Genomic DNA, 16,213 nt, shown 5'->3' on the forward strand with positions numbered 1-16,213 from the left:
GATGCTTAGTGTAGCAGTCCACAACTTTGCATTTTGTCCCACCAAGTATGGCCACCAGCATTACATGAAATTAATACAAAAAACTGACTGTTTTTCATAAGATTGCCTTACTGGCAGCATGCAGCAACAGGTGGGGGAGGGACAACACATTTCTTTGTGTTCTACAAGGCCAGAGAAAGCACCAATTACTCTAGAATTGACTTGACATCTCATGAACAAGGACTTTCAACTACAGTGAAGTTGAGACATTAAATTTATCATTTTGTCGGCATAAGTTTTATACGTTTTATCTTGATTTTATAAGTAAATAATTCCTTTACTAAATTCTTGTGTTTTAGGTCATTGCTATCAGATAAAGCTGAGAAAATGAAATATCAATAGACCATTTTTCTAATAATTTATCATTTATAAATTGAATCATTTATAAATGATTAAATTAAGCTTAGTGAATTAAGCTTTTAATGAATTATTTCTTTCCAGATGGGAAGCATTCAAGGCTATGGTGGAAGATAAGAAAATGAGAGTCGATTCTGCTGTTAGTCTTCACAACTATGGGTTGGAGTGTGATGAGACAGGAACCTGGATCAAAGATAAGACACGGGTGATCGAGTCCACGCAGGATCTGGGCAACGACCTGGCAGCCGTCATGACAATCCAGAGGAAACTGTTCGGCATGGAGAGGGACTTAGCAGCTATCGAGGCCAAGCTCACCTTCCTTAACGAAGAGGCAAACCAGCTGGCCCAGGACCACCCGGAGAACGCAGCAGATATCTTAGCCCGCAGGGCGGAGCTCGATGCAGCCTGGGATAGACTTAGAAAGACCCTGAAGGACAGGGAGGACTCTCTAGGTGAGGTCAGTAAGCTACAGACTTTCCTCCAAGACATGGATGACTTCCAGTCCTGGCTGTTCAAAACCCAGAAAGCTGTGGCATCTGAGGAGATGCCCACCTCCCTGCAGGAGGCCGAAGAATTGCTCAGCCGTCACAACGCTGTGCGAGAAGACATAAACAACCATGAAGAGGACTATCACCGTGTGAGGGACACAGGAGCTCAGGTCACCCAGGGTCAGGAAGATGATCCTCAATACCAGCAGCTGGAGCAGAGGCTCAAAGGGCTGGACCGCGGCTGGTATGAGCTCCAGAAGATGTGGGACAGTCGCAGAAATTTCCTGGACCAAGGTTTGGGCTTCCAGCAGTTCTTGAGGGACGGCAAAGCTGTAGAGGCCATCCTAAATAATCAGGTAAGCTTCTCCTAATGATGTCTTTTGGACTAAGTAGAAGGCCAACCAACAAAAACAGCTTGAAAACCTGATGTCAGCAATGCTGCAGGAATTCTGCAAGAACGTTTAGTGGAAGAATGCAGCACTATCAGCTCCAACGCTGCACATTCGCCATGTAACTCAGTCAGCAGATTACAGATTTCTGGACAGTCCGTTTTCATGTTTTCAGCGCTTTTTCTCAATTCCATGATGCCTATTTTATTGCAGGAGTACACGCTGGCCCACATAGACAAGCCTGACACGTTGGCAGGGGCAGAAAAGGCTTTGAAGAAGCATGAAGACTTCGTCAGCACGATGGAAGCCAACGAAGATAAGATCGATGGCGCCCTGCAGGGCGGGCAGCGGCTGGTGGACAGTAACAACTTGCACTCTCCCAAAGTTCAGGAGAAAATGGACTCAGTCGGGGACAGGTTGTGTTTTGTTTGACTTGAGTTTGTAAAATGACAATTTAGAATTTTTATGGATTTGAGTGCAAACAACTTCAATATATCCTCCAAGATGTCGTGAAACCCAGTTTTAAACAGTGTGATAGGTGTGGGACTTAAATCCTGACATGCCCTCAATTAATATGACCACAACTGAACAGAGACAAGTTGTAAAACAGGAATTTATGTTTATATGTAGTTTAATTTGTTCTGTGGTGTGAAGGACAGTCAAACAGTGGCATAAGGCAAACTTTTCATAACAAGTACCAGGTCAGAATATATCTGTTTTTCCCAAGTATCTGTCTTGACTTTTAAAACAGCTGCGGCAAGATTGTGACCTTTTCAGGTTGCTATACCTTAAAAACAATGACAAAGGATATTCACGCATACTGGTTTCCAGAAGTTAGAACTTTCAAATTTGTAACTTGACACAGACTCAAAGTCCAGCAGTCGTCTTTCTCTTAAAATGTCGTGAAAATTGCACAAATTGTTTGAAGTGCAACATGTTCTTTAGCCTCGTTTTGTGAACATGTCGCTAGGGTGCATGAAAAGCAAAATTTACAGAGCAATTACAATTGGTATTCCTGCTTCGTAAATGTTATATAGTGATGAATTGTTCTATGAATTAGTAAGGCTGAAATGTAAGACATTAACCCATTTTCTAAAGTGTTAATTTTAGGCTACAAATGTAAGCGTACACAGAAATATCATCTCATTTCCTTTAGAGATTTGCCTCAACTGTGAAAATGTTGTTTTTTTTTCCTAGCCTCTGCATTATTAACTTTAGAAAGGGCATTGGAGCTACCGTCTTCTCTCCCAATACTCAGCTTGATAGACAGGCACCTGCAATAATGGATATTGATCTTTAACAGAGAGACTTTTCTTTTCGGTGAAGTGAAGAAAGACATGAAGTGAAGAGGGAGATCTGGTGGATTTGTCTACAGTGCGCAGTCCGAATTATGTCACAGAGAGATTTGTTAGGTGGAGAAGAAAAGGCCAGCTCTGTCTGAAGCTGTTATTAATGTATGGTATAACTTTGCTTTTGTGCTCGCTCTTCAGGCAAAGCAAGAATAAGAGACGAGCTGTGGAGGTGTCTGAAAAGCTGAGAGATAACCGTGACCTTCAGCACTTTCTGCAAAACACTCAAGATGTGAGTTCAATACAATCTGTGAAAAAGATCTAATAATACATTATTTATTAGCTGTGTGTTTGCTTTCTATGTCCTTAGTGTTACTAGGCTATTATTAGGTTGTTACTATACAGTAACATTTGATCATAGTAATTTACAGCTCTGGAGAAAAATAAGAGACCACTTAAAAGTATACATTTCTCTGATTTTACTCTCTATAGGTAAATGTTTGAGTAAAATGAACATTGATCCTTTATTCTATGAACTAATGACAACATGACCGCAAAATTCCAAGCAAAAGAATTTGTATTTATTTGCAGAAAATGAGAAATGGTCAAAATAACAAAAAGATGCAGTACTTTCAGACCTCAACTAATGCAAAGAAAATAAGTTCATATTCATTTAGAAACAACAATACTAATGTTTTAACTCAGTTCAGAAATCAATATTTGGTGGAAAAACCAGGAGGTTTTCAATGGGGTTCAGTGCAGAGTGCTGTATAATAAATATAACTTATCTTCATTATATAGGACCAGGATTATTTCTCTCAGAAGATGCATTATTAATGCGTAACGTTCTTTTTTTGTCGCCATGCCTCAGCTGACTGTGTGGATCAATGAAAAGATGCTGACAGCTCAGGATACCTCATACGACGAGGCCAGAAACCTGCACAGCAAGTGGCTCAAACATCAGGCTTTCATGGCGGAACTGGCCTCCAACAAGGACTGGCTCAATAAAGTAGATCAGGTCAGTAAATGGTCCTTGTTTTTTAATTAACCAGTTTTATTCATCTAAAAAGATAAATGAAATACTTAATTTGCAGTGGATTTCTGCTCTGAAGTATTTGAGAGCGAGTCTTTTCTCTGTTTATTCTTTCGTTTCTGCAGGAGGGTCAGGAGCTCATGGAATCCAAGCCTGAGTTTGAGCCCATTGTGAAGGAGCGCCTGGCGCAGCTTCACGAGCTCTGGGACAAACTGGAGTCCACGACTCAGGAGAAGGACCGGCTGCTGTTCGATGCCAATCGCTCAGAGCTGTTCGACCAGAGCCTGGCTGATATGAAGAAGTGGCTGGCCGAGCTTCAGCAGCAGTTGCAGAGCGGAGATGAGGATGTGAAAGATCTCACAAATGCCAATATCCTGCTGAAAAAGCACCAGGTCTGTATATTCCTCAGAAAAAAAAGAAGTTTTTTTCTTTCTTGTTAATAGTTGTTTCTTTTTGGAGATTTTTTTTCTTGATGCTAGCAATTAAAATCGCACATTCTGGAGTATACTGTTCAGTTTAAGCTTTACTTTTAATCTGTTTTAAGCGAATGAACATTGTGGTTATTTGCTTTTTTTTTTTTAAAATACAAAATATATTTGTCCCAAGGGTCAAGCTAAAACACAAATTATACTAACTAAATTGGCTTTAGCAAAACTTTTTCATGAATTTATATAAGAACATTCATAAGAGCTGTGGGTAAGCTTAGTTTCACGCTTAATAGGCAGCACTTACTTTTGGTGAATTTACCCTCCACTGCATCTTGATTAGGCTCTTGAAAGGCTATTCATCTTTTTTTTTTCTTCCCATCACCGTTTTTCCCATGCCAGATGACGGAGAACCAGGTTCGTGACCGGGCGCGGGAGCTGGACGAGCTCCAGGAGGCTGTCAGGAAGCACGGAGGAGCCAGGGAGGACCAGCCGGAGCTGGAGGCCGAGCAGCAAGCCCTGCAGAGCGAGTTCCAGCAGCTCCTCACGCCGCTGTCCCAGCGCCGAGGCAAGCTGGAGGCTGCCAAAGCCGTCCATCAGTTCTACAGAGACCTGGCTGACGAGCTCGTAAGTGCGGATCTCATTTCAGAGGGAATGGTGGAGTCAAAGCGCCTCGCTCTCACAAAATGATTGATAGCGTAGAATTTGAATAATGAGGATAGGATCCTAACTTGTCAGGACTTTTAAGTCTCCTCTGGATGTATCCAGATGCACTAAGGTAGCTTAATGCATCTAAGGAACCTGATCATTTAAAGAAATTTTAAACAAGTATTTGGTCTTTAATATATATATATATACATATATTTAAATCTGCTCTTCTTTTGTTGTTTATAGCAAAGTCAAGGTATCATGTTTGATTTTCTTTGTGAAGGAGCAACAAATCCATGTGAAGAAGGCAGCTGTGGAGATAATGTTTTATATTTGGTGCACATCAGAGATCTGTGAAGCAATTTTTCAGACTATGTTTCTGCTTTGTGTTCTTATCGTCGCAATCTTTTTTTCCCCTCTTTTTCCTTTTGCGTCTTTCAGCTCTGGATTGAGGAGAGGATGCCCCTGGCAATGTCACAGGAGCACGGCAACAATCTTCAAACTGTGCAGATGCTGTTGAAAAAGAACCAGGTACCAGACTGTCAGGATTTATTTCCTGTAAACTGCTTTGTCCTCGTTTATTTACTCATTTATCAGTTAATGCTGGGAAACGGCACCCTTCAAATTTTGAATTTACATTTAGGGCCTTGCAAAAGTTAAAACCTTTCCACATTTTGTTGTCTTACAACAACAAACTTAATTTGTACTATATTCTATTAAGTTTTATGATTACTTAAAAAATGAAATATAAGTTAAATATAAGAATTTTTGAATTTAATTGAAATATATTGTATTACATTTTTATGTCATCAAAGTTCAGCAATTTTTTGCTGTAAAAACCTATTTCAACCTTTAAAAAAAAAGATTATTTATCAGGTTTCCTAAATAAATACTAGAAATTTCATTTATCTACTCAACCTAAAAAATAGTTCATTTTTTACTGTCACTTTTCTGTTTGTCAGTGTTTTTTAGAAATATTTTGAAGACTAAATTTGTCAATTTACATCCATTTTTAGCAAAAGAACACAAATTTACAACAAATATTTTTACTTATGGCACCCTATAAGCTTCTAAAGCCAATATAAGTCACAAACTATAAATTAGGTGTTAAAATAGTCAGACTAGTTGACTTTTTTTTCTAAGGAGTTTATGCTCTAAAATTCCCAGAGTTCACCCTGGTCTTGTAGTCAGGGTTAGCTGTCCTCTCATCTGCTCTGACCCATTTCCCTCTCTGTGCTGAAGAAAAACATTCCCAGCATGATACTGCCACCACTATGTTTTCAGTGTTACTTTTCCAGATCAGAAGCAAACTTTACAGCTTATATTCACCATAATTTTACTTCTGCTTTGCATTCATACACTGCAGTGTGTTGGTCTGTGTTCTAAAAAATTACATAGAAGTTTGTGGTTCATCAAATAACACAATTTGTAAATATTAATGGGTTTTTTTCCTAGTTGTGCAAGCTAGTGCCCTTCAAATTTTAAGTTCAAAAAGTTTTACTATGCAAAGAAAACAATATATATTCTTTTTCCAGCCGCTTAAAGCTTCTGGGATTTTCAGTTCTTTCGGCTCCACTGACTTTCCTGTTTCCTGTTTCTGTCTGAGTGAACTCACAGTATTAGTTTCCAGTGAAACGATGTACATTTGCTGTCTTTCTTTCTTTCTATCTTTCTTTCCACCAGACTCTGCAGAGGGAGATCGAGGGCCACCAGCCTCGTGTCGACGAGGTGCTGGAGCGAGGAAGGCGTATGGCGGCTGCGGCCAGCGCGGAGGACAGGCCGGAGGCGGAGCGGATCGGGGACCAGATGCAGGAGCTGGTGGAGGCATGGGCCCGGCTGCAGGACGAGATGGCCAAACGGCGAGAGAGGCTGAGCGGCTCCAACTTGGCCCAGCAGTATTACAACGATGCTGATGAGGCCGAGGCCTGGATAGGAGAGCAGGAGCTCTACATGATTGCGGATGAAAAGGCGAAGGTTAGTAGGAGAGGAAGGCACGCTGTGTGTGTGTGTAAGAGAGACAAGAGAAGGGGCCTGATTAGCTCTGGGAAGTTTCCAAACATGTTTAAAAATCTGATCTTATTATCCTAATCAAAGTAAAGGCATATCAGTCTGTTCAAATAGCAAGTAATTAATTTATCAACATGATTACATGGTTTGGGTTCTCTTCAATTAAGAGGATTCGCTTTTTTTTTTTTTTTTAAGTGGCACCCTCTACGGAGAGCTAATTTTGAAGTAATTTGTTTTGCTTTGATGGGTGCGCTCCTCTCCTGTCTGTTTCTTCACCATCCTCCTGTTTTCTCTCTCATCCCTTCAGGATGAGCAGAGCGCCATGCTGATGCTGAAGCGCCACCTGATCCTGAAACAGGCAGTAGACGACTACGCCGCCTCCATCCAGAAGCTTTCCGTTCGCGCGCAGAAGATGCTCGCAGAGGACCATCCCGATGGGTGCGTGCTTGAACTCTGCATAGTGGTCCTAATTTACTCTATCCCCGTCAGATGTGATTTAGGCTGACAGGAGTGACAAGCATGTAAACGCGTGTCTTAATCAGCAGCTTCATCTAGAGTTAACCAAATTGTGATCTCTTGACCTGGGTTTTAAGTCTCTGAATCTAATTTCCTTCCACCCTCTGCCTTCGTTATCTTTCAGGGAGGAGGTCATAAGGCGGCAGGGTCAGGTAGATAAGCAGTACGCAGGCCTGAGGGAGCTGGCAGAGGACCGCAGAAAGAAGCTGAACCACACCTACCATCACTTCCTGCTGAGCAGAGAGGTGGAGGACCTGGAACACTGGATTGCAGAGAAAGACGTGGTGGCGTCCTCGCAGGAGATGGGACAGGATCTGGACCACGTCACGGTATCACAAGCAGAAACTGACGGAGAAATAACCAAAAACATGAAACATTTCTGTTGGGCGTGATCATCTCTGTCTTTAAGGAAGGTTTTTAGTGATTTTTTTTTTTTGTTTGCTCCTCAGCTCCTGAGGGATAAATTCAGAGAGTTTACGCGGGACACAGGGATGATGGGTCAGGATCGGGTGGACATGGTGAACCAGACCATAGATGAGCTGATCGAAACGGGCCACAGCGAAGCGGCCACCCTGGCAGAGTGGAAGGACGGCATAAACGAGAGCTGGGCCGACCTGCTGGAGCTCATCGACACTCGATCTCAGCTCCTCACGGCGTCTTACGACCTCCTCAAGTACGTGGAAGACATCTTACCGCCCTCCCATAAAATACTCAGAAGTTTGTGGTTGTAATGTAACACAAAATGAATCCATAATCTGTTCTGAATGCTGTCAGAAAAGAAAACATTTACAGTGAGATTGAAACAATTAATCGGATTGATCGTGATGAATCGATTACTGAAATAATCAACTAATTTAGTAATTGATTAATGGTTAACTGGAGTATACTGACTGCAAATAAAAGGTTGTTTACTGAATGGAACAACACACTTACCAAGTCAAACTTATACCAAATATATACATTTTGCAGTAAAGATAAAATATAAAACTTTTTCTGCAAGTATGTTCAAATTTAGCTTCACCTCTCTTAGAGTGATCTTTTTATATCTGATTAATCGATTGTCAGAATAATCGATAGATTAGTCAATAACTGAAATAATCAATATTTAAAGCCCCAATTTCCATGCAGTAGCATCATTGAGAAAACATTAACTTGCTGCCTACATCTCACAGATGTCACGGTCATGATGAATGCAGTGATACTAAGAGCCCATTCTTCTCGAAGGTACTTTGATGACGGAAAGGAGTTGGTGACGCAGATCCACGAGAAGCAGAAAGAGCTGCCAGAGGACGTGGGAGACGATTTCAGCAAAGCCGAGTCCTTCCACAGGATGCACGCCGCTTTTGAGAGAGACATCACCGCCCTGGGCAAACAGGTAGAACACAAGAGATTGGCTCTTCTGCTCTGAAGGAACACAGCAGGCGGCGGCCAAGAGGCGCACTTTGATGATTTGTGTCTGCCAGAGAGTTCTGTAATATGTCTGCAACCGTCGAAGGTGAGAGGTTATTGTTTAAGAGGCAGGGTTTCTTTTATTTGGTTTTTCTTTAGCAAGAAAACGATGCAACTCGCATGAAATTTTTAAATGCAATTATTGCGGTCCAATATATTCATATGAATGATTTAGAAGGTAAAATAGTTCCGAATGCCTTTCAGCTTGTTTTGGTTGAAATGATGACAGAAAAGATAGATAGACACAGTCTGCCAGCAATGTTTTCTTTGTTAAACTTTTAATAACTGACTTAATACAGTAAAACCCCTGAAGAGCAAATTAGCAATAGCCACAAAGCTATAAGCACTGAAAATACAGGACTGATGAGAAGTTTATGTGCACTAATCATTTTAAAGGCTGCCCTTCTCCTACATTATTTCTTCACCGTCAAGAAGCCCCACAGCATGATGCTGCCATTGCCATGTATAACAGTGTTCTTAAGTTTGAAAGCCTCACATTTTACAGAAAGTGAGGTTTGATGGTAAAAACCCAGGCAGAATACTGTGTTATACAGCAGGACATCCTGGATTAGAACTGGTCTAAACAAAGGAAACAGGGAAATATTAGGATTCTGAAATGATCCGCACCTCAGCCCTATTAGACAATATGTAGAGCATCTTTAAAAGCTTAATCTGTACCATTTAGATATTTGTGAATGTAAATATGTATACTTTAGACAAAAACCCCCCACAATAAATCAAAACTTGTTTTTAAAATGCCATGAAGGTTGGCTCATCATAAATTAACATGATAATCACGCCCGTGATGAGCATATGCAAACCTTTCATCACCGCCGCATCTTTGAGAAAAAAACCACATTATCACGACTCATTAAAACGACATTAATGAGGCCGTTATTAACTGCTGAGTCCTTTTCTCTAGGTGCAACAGTTCCAGGAGACGGCCTTGAGGCTTCGAGCTCAGTATGCGGGCGACAAACAGGACGCCATCCAGGCCATGGAGAGGGAAGTCGTCGAAGCCTGGAAGGGCCTGCTGGACGCCTCCGACGGCCGACGGGCGGAGTTGGTGGACACGGCCGAGAAGTTCCGCTTCTTCAGCATGGTGCGAGACCTGATGGCCTGGATGGAGAGCACCATCCAGCAGATAGAGACTCAGGAGAAACCCAGGTGTGCACCGATCAAACCGTGCATAACAGCATGTTAAAGAAAGTTTATTTTCCTTTTGGATGTGTTTTTGTATGTAAGCAGAACATAATTAGAGAAATGCAAACCCCCCCCCCAAAAAAAAAACCAGACACTTAAAAAGTTTGGCTTTCTTTTCTTAATTTTAAAAATTAAGCTTTTGCTGTTTTTTTTGTTTGTTATATTTGCACTTTTTAGCTCTGTATTTGGTTATTCACTCTAGTTTTCATGAGTCAAATGTGGAATAAAGTGCAACAGAGGTTTAAGAAACCCCCAGGCATTTATGCATAGTTTATCAAAGATGCAGCCGTTTTAGAAAGTAATTAATTAGATAAAGCACAGGGCACTGATCAAAAGTACTGTGTGTGCAGTTCCTTTTTCTACCAACAGAGGTAGAAAGGTTTCATGCATTATTCGCTCCTATATCTCTCCTTCTCCTTCATTAGGGACGTCTCCTCCGTGGAGCTGCTGCAGAAGTACCACCAGGGGATCCGTTCAGAAATCGAAACCAGGAGCGCCAAGTTCACGGACTGCATAGACCTCGGCAAGTCCATGCTGACACGCAAGCATCGAGACTCTGCTGAAGTAAGAATGTGCTTCAAGAAGGCTCCTTTTCTGCTGTTTGCGTTAGATTTAATTACTTTTCTCGGAACAATTATCCCCAAACAAACTGGGTTGCCTGAAAAAGAAAAAAAAATTCAAGTCGTCCTATATTCATCAGGGAGGTTAGAAAAGCAAATACTAATTAGAAATGGATAAAGGAAAAAGGAATTTAAATAAGCAATTGACCCTTGCCCGAATTGAGTGTTCAGTTAATTACTTCACAATGCTAATTCTTAGAGTATAATAGGAAGTCTTGTGGTTTTTTTTTTTTAAAGTAAGGCTGATATGTAACTGAGACTGTAAAACATTTTGTCAGATCAAAGAGAAACTGGTTCAGCTGATGGAGAAAAGGCAGGAAATGATGTTCAAATGGGACGACAGATGGGACTGGCTCCGACTCTGTGAGTAATGCATTCCCCCGATCCCCGACTTAACAACGGAGCAGCACGAGCATCCGCTTTATCAAAAAGCAAGCCATAAAAAAATTCCCTTTAATGCCCTCAGTGCTGGAGGTGTGTCAGTTTGCACGAGACGCTTCGGTGGCAGAGGCCTGGCTCATTGCTCAGGAGCCCTACGTGACCAGCAGGGACCTGGGCCAGAGCGTGGACGAGGTGGAGAAACTCCTCAAGAGGCACGAAGCCTTTGAGAAATCCACTGCCACATGGGAAGAGCGCTTCTCAGCTCTGGAGCGCCTCACTACGGTACCCTAACTTCCTTATGCAATTTGTTCTTAAAAACATAACGCACTTATTCTGTGGCTGAAAAGCTAAGGATAAATTCAGCCAAGTGTTTCCTTTCTTATTTTTTGTGTCAAAAAATTTTTTGTTTGCCACATACTGCACAATCTAAAGTCTAGACACTTAAGTTCACTATCAATTTAAAACAGATATTTCCACAGTAAAGGAAAAATGTGCAACCCTGCACAATACCTTCAGAAATAGTTTTGTTATTTAAGGTGTTGTCAGTGAAGATGACAACAGGTTGCTGTGTTGCAGTTGGAGTTGCTGGAAGTGAGGAAGCAGCAACAGGAGATTGAGCAATTCATCAAAGACGAGCAGCGCTCAGATAAAGAAAGCAGGTAAAAATCATGCCGAAACTATCAAGTATGTAGAAACACTCAAAACTACAAGCATTTTTTTTTAACCTCTACATGAAAGTAGAGGTAAAAATGTGTAATGTCTAAAGCGATGTTGGCTTGGTTCTTTCTGGTGGATTTGCTGAACTTAAAACTAATAAGAACACAGCGTTTCTCTTTCTCCGTTTTCTTTTTTTCTGCTCAGGAGAGAAGACACGGGCTTCGTAGAAGAATCTTCACAGCTTTACACTATTGAGGAACAAACCCTGGTTAGCAACAAAGCCCCTTATTTCCATTACCTATTTTAATTCTTTTTTAAATAGCCTCCTTTTTATTTATGCATCAAGATCGAAAGTATTTTTTTTCCTGGTCCAGTCTGGCGCGATGGAGCCCAGCTCAGGTCAGCTGGACGGGACTGCTGGTGACTCCACAATGCCGATGGTGTCAGAAATGAGAGAGAGCGCCTCTCTGGAGCTGGAGCCCTCTGTCTCGGTTGTGACTCCCAGAGAACCAGAGAGGGCGGCCACCATGCCGTCAGAGACCCTGAGGTCGCAGGCAGTGCTGCAGGAGGGCATGCTCTGCCGCAAGCATGACGTGGAGGGATCCGGAAAGAAGGCTTCAAACAGGTCGGGCACTGCCAAGAAATCCAACATAACCACACCCTTCATCATGAGCATCAATAATACATCTAGACTTAAAAAAAGTAACATTTTTCTATGTAAAATGATCACACGACATTGAACCCGTTTGCATTTTTTGCAGATTTTCTCAAAGTTATCCATGCAGACTCAAATAGATACAACACCTCCGCTAATAATTGGTTCACTGCTCCTCAGGAGCGTCTGGACAGCATGACATCAACATCAACTCAGCATCAACGTAGACAAAAGTTGTCAAATTTTCAGTAAGGCTGAAGTTGGTAGCTTTGAAATGTAACGTCAGCATCGTGCTGAGGGCCTGTTTTCCTGCCAGTGCTGGTGGTGCCTGCCATAAAGTGACTAACCGTGGAGAACATCTTTCAAATTTTCCATATCAAATCAAAAGTTAGATGGTCAAAACTGGTTTTAGAATAGCTAAAGCAGGCTAATTTTAGCCTTCTAAAATGGCCCCGACTTCAGCTCTGCTAAAAAAAATAGAAAAAAAGTGTTATGCATGAAAGCTGGATTCCTGCAGGTAATCCAACTGATTTAGATTAAATCTACCATTTCTGATTAAAAGTTTTGTTTCAAAAACCCAGCCAGACGCATTCCAGAGAATTGCTGAGAGCAGCAAATAGTCTGAGGTTTCTCTGCAACATCGCAAGAAAGACATTTCTCCAAATATTAGTGGTGGTGATCCTGTATGTATAGTTTGAAGTGTGAATTAGAGAAAATTGGCAATAATTTAAAGCTTGTTTACCCGCTTACGTAGCTGAACAGCTACATAAGCATCGCACGGTGCTTATCGCACGGTGTAGAAAAAAACATTTCAAATGCATCATTAAAGGGCCAAAATATGCTATTCATTACAATAATGAGTTCATGCCTCCAATTGGAACTGTACATTTCAATAGATAATTGGTACTGAAACATTCCTACTGTGTGTAGAAAGAACAAAGTAATTTAAAGAGATATGCAACACGTAACATGTCGGGATGTTAGTGTCTTGTTTAACTTTTGTCAAAAGGTTTCATCCCTCATTAGGTGTGAATTCAGCATCCAATTACGGGCTGGCACAGCGAGATCCACATTTGTTCATAAATGTGAATACATGAATAATAAATAGCTTGTCAAAAACACAAGAATTACATCCAATTATGTTGGAAATAATTCAGTGGAAGTCTGCGAAGTCCCTCCAAATGATAAAGAGGAGACCAACTCAACGTCTGCATGCCAGAGAAAACGTTTGGGCTCTGATGGTTTAGGTTTCTCAAGATGGAAGAAAAGAAACAAATGAACAGGTCAAAACTTCCTGCAGTCTGGCTTCATTAAAATAAATAAAACGTGAAATCCATTTTCAGTTCACTAATAAAGGAGCCAAAGACGATCTAAAGATGTCATTACAATCCGCATGTGTTCACAAGTTTTAACGAGCCGGTTTCCATGGTCGAACATCAGCAAAACTATAACTCTGTGTTATAGCCTGAAATAATCCCGTCAGGATCTTCATCGCTCCTGCCTTTGTCTCTTTCACTTTCAGGTCCTGGAACAACCTGTACTGCGTACTGAAGCCGGGTCAGCTCTCTGCATACAAAGACTCCAAAAGCTTTGGTCACGCAGTGACGTTCCACGGTGAGGACCCCCTGCTCCTCGGCAACGCCACCTGGGAGATCCTCACTAACTACAAGAAAAAGAAGAACGTAGCCAAGCTGCGGTAAGAAATGTGTCGATCTCCCATTTTCTCAAAATGGCTTATATTCAAGTAAATACTTATTGCAGTATTCAGACGGGATTTGATGAAAAAAAAAATTGTATTGGGTTAAAGCTGTCACATATCATTTCTATCCTATCTAAAGTTCTCTGACATAGTCTTTTTTTTATTGAAATATGACAGTCGTGGCAGATTTAGGAGGATTTCACATCCTTCAGAAGTTTCTGAAGCAACCAGCAGACATTCAGTCTCTACTGAAAGTCACTGCCTTTACCCTTCACCTTCCAGCTGAGAAGCAATCCTAAACTTTAACTCTGTGTGACAGCACTACCTGTTGTTTTCAATTACTGTCCCCATCAAACAGATCAGCCCTAGTATACACAGTGCTGTGAACAGGTTTTTCTTTTTTATCTCCTTATAGGTTTCTTGTGTTTTTGATTGGAAAAAGCCAACCTGGTTCTATGTAGTAAAGTCATTGCTGCCCTGATTAATCATGATTTAACTGAGAAACTACATCTTTTGGAAAGAGGAATCAAATTTCACTGGCCACCTCCAGGCCTCACATGATGCCACCACCAAAAATTCGAGAGCAGATGAGAAACAAAGTCACTGAATGACATCTAGCAGTCTGGAAAGTGAACCACAGGAAGCCACGATCCACAAATTGAGAGAAGGTGGAACAGCGGTGAACTCTCCCAGGAGTTTCTGACCTACCAAAGTTACTCCAGGAGATCACAGAAGATCATGGAACAACAAATAAAGCACCGCAAGCCTCACTTATCTCAGTTAAGGTCAGAGTTTGTCGTTGAACAATAAAAAACTGATACCTTGCAAAATCGGTATCCACTTTCCTTTAGAAAAATATTTTGTGGATTGAGAGGAACACTTTAGAACATGTGCAACTTGTTACACCCAACACAAAAGCTACAGAAAGTTAGAGGAGGAGAACATCATGCTGACATTCATGACCTTAAACTCAGTTTGGTCATTCTGCTGGACTAAGATCTGAAGCACAAGTCTACCTCTGAATGGCTAAAAAAAAAAGTGTTTTGTATTGGCCTAGTCAAAGTCAAGACTTAAGCTCAGTTCAGATGCTAGGCCCTAAGCCTTTGAACATGATCAGGTTAGCTTTTTCACTAATAAATGAAATCATCATTTGAAAAGTGCATTTTGCATTTCCTTAGGTTTGTCTTTGAGTTTGATGACAAGCAACTTTATCAGACAATATGAGAGATTCTGGTCAAACTTGAAACGGATTACTCTTTGCTGAACAGAGAAATTTGAAAATGGTTTAAAAAAAAAATCTACCTTGAAAAATGAACGAATTTTTAAGATGCTTGGTTTCTGATCTCCTTGCACTGATTAATCTTAAACGTCATTAATCGACATCAGCTAGAGACAGCTCAGGGGTGTGATTAATTTTCTGTGGTATCTCTCAACAACACTGGGCTCCTCTCAGCAGCTAATGGGGGATTTAAAGAGATAAATCATGTCCTCGCAGCAGGAGAAAGTTATCATTGTGAAACTTTCTCGCTTTTCCACCAAGAACAATTTTTGTCAATGCAGAAGACGATCATATTCATAAATAATTCATACTGTAAAAGTCAATACGAGAACCGAGAATTAAAAAAAAAAAAATCAATTAAAACGCTTTTTTTTTTGTTAGACAGAAAGGAGAATCCGAACGAAGAGTGGTGGCGAATAAACGAGACTGAGACAGATGAAGTCAGAAAGCGAGACGTGCGCTGTGAAGAACATGCTTGAAGGGAAAGAGGAACACAGTCAAGACGGAAGCGCTTCTCTACTTTTCAAAGCGCCGGGGTTGAAGACACTCTGCGGCTGTGGGGGTCTGTGTGACAGCCAGCGACGGGGAAAAAAAAGACGGCGCGGCTCCAACAAAACATCCCCAAATTCTGGATGCAAACATCATGGCGCCGTTGAATAAAGGGACGAGGAATTCCCAGAATGCACCACTTCGGAAAACACGACCTAAAGCGTGTCAAAGCCTAAAACATAATGACGTGTACAAAAACGTCTTTCAACTTAAGAACCTCTGCATTGAGTCCTGGCTGAAGTGCCGTAATTTATGAGTGTTATTCAAGTGACATTTTGGAGCTGGAGGGGATTCTTACCAAATGTCAAATAAAGCTTGAGGAAGCAGCTGGCTCCAGGGAGGGACTGCGCGCCGTCCCACCTGCCTGAGGCGGGGATTACCGGACTCATAAATGCAAAGAAAGGTTTAATTACTGGGCTGTTGCTGTGGGGACTTTAGCTTCAGGAATAATTAAACACCACGCAAAAGTATTCACACCTTTTGAACTTTTCGAGGGGACTTTGTCATGCTAGAACCAAAAACTTCAAGGC

At 41.3% G+C, this 16,213-nt stretch overlaps 1 protein-coding gene across 5 annotated transcripts in view; it reads left to right on the forward strand.

The window, feature by feature from the left end:
- Positions 1-16,213, forward strand: part of sptb (spectrin, beta, erythrocytic) — a 44,197-nt gene that overhangs the window by 24,359 nt on the left and 3,625 nt on the right. For 3 of the 5 annotated variants that reach the window (XM_008399167.2, XM_008399168.2, XM_008399165.3), the window contains 20 exons: positions 481-1,240; positions 1,487-1,689; positions 2,764-2,854; positions 3,434-3,580; positions 3,721-3,987; positions 4,423-4,647; positions 5,110-5,199; positions 6,352-6,642; positions 6,983-7,113; positions 7,316-7,520; positions 7,641-7,864; positions 8,416-8,566; positions 9,563-9,807; positions 10,269-10,407; positions 10,742-10,826; positions 10,930-11,126; positions 11,421-11,503; positions 11,706-11,769; positions 11,876-12,126; positions 13,679-13,852. In XM_008399167.2, coding sequence (XP_008397389.1) covers positions 481-1,240; positions 1,487-1,689; positions 2,764-2,854; positions 3,434-3,580; positions 3,721-3,987; positions 4,423-4,647; positions 5,110-5,199; positions 6,352-6,642; positions 6,983-7,113; positions 7,316-7,520; positions 7,641-7,864; positions 8,416-8,566; positions 9,563-9,807; positions 10,269-10,407; positions 10,742-10,826; positions 10,930-11,126; positions 11,421-11,503; positions 11,706-11,769; positions 11,876-12,126; positions 13,679-13,852 — 4,023 coding nt within the window. Of the gene's footprint in view, positions 1-480; positions 1,241-1,486; positions 1,690-2,763; positions 2,855-3,433; positions 3,581-3,720; positions 3,988-4,422; positions 4,648-5,109; positions 5,200-6,351; positions 6,643-6,982; positions 7,114-7,315; positions 7,521-7,640; positions 7,865-8,415; positions 8,567-9,562; positions 9,808-10,268; positions 10,408-10,741; positions 10,827-10,929; positions 11,127-11,420; positions 11,504-11,705; positions 11,770-11,875; positions 12,127-13,678; positions 13,853-14,270; positions 15,478-15,519; positions 16,087-16,213 lie in introns of those variants that run through there. The other 2 variants (XR_001776163.2, XM_017302588.2) reach the window with 2 other exon arrangements.

This window comes from Poecilia reticulata, chromosome 22, assembly GCF_904066995.2.
Source record: "Poecilia reticulata chromosome 22, P_reticulata-male-v2, whole genome shotgun sequence".
Classification (NCBI taxonomy): Eukaryota; Metazoa; Chordata; class Actinopteri; order Cyprinodontiformes; family Poeciliidae; genus Poecilia; species Poecilia reticulata.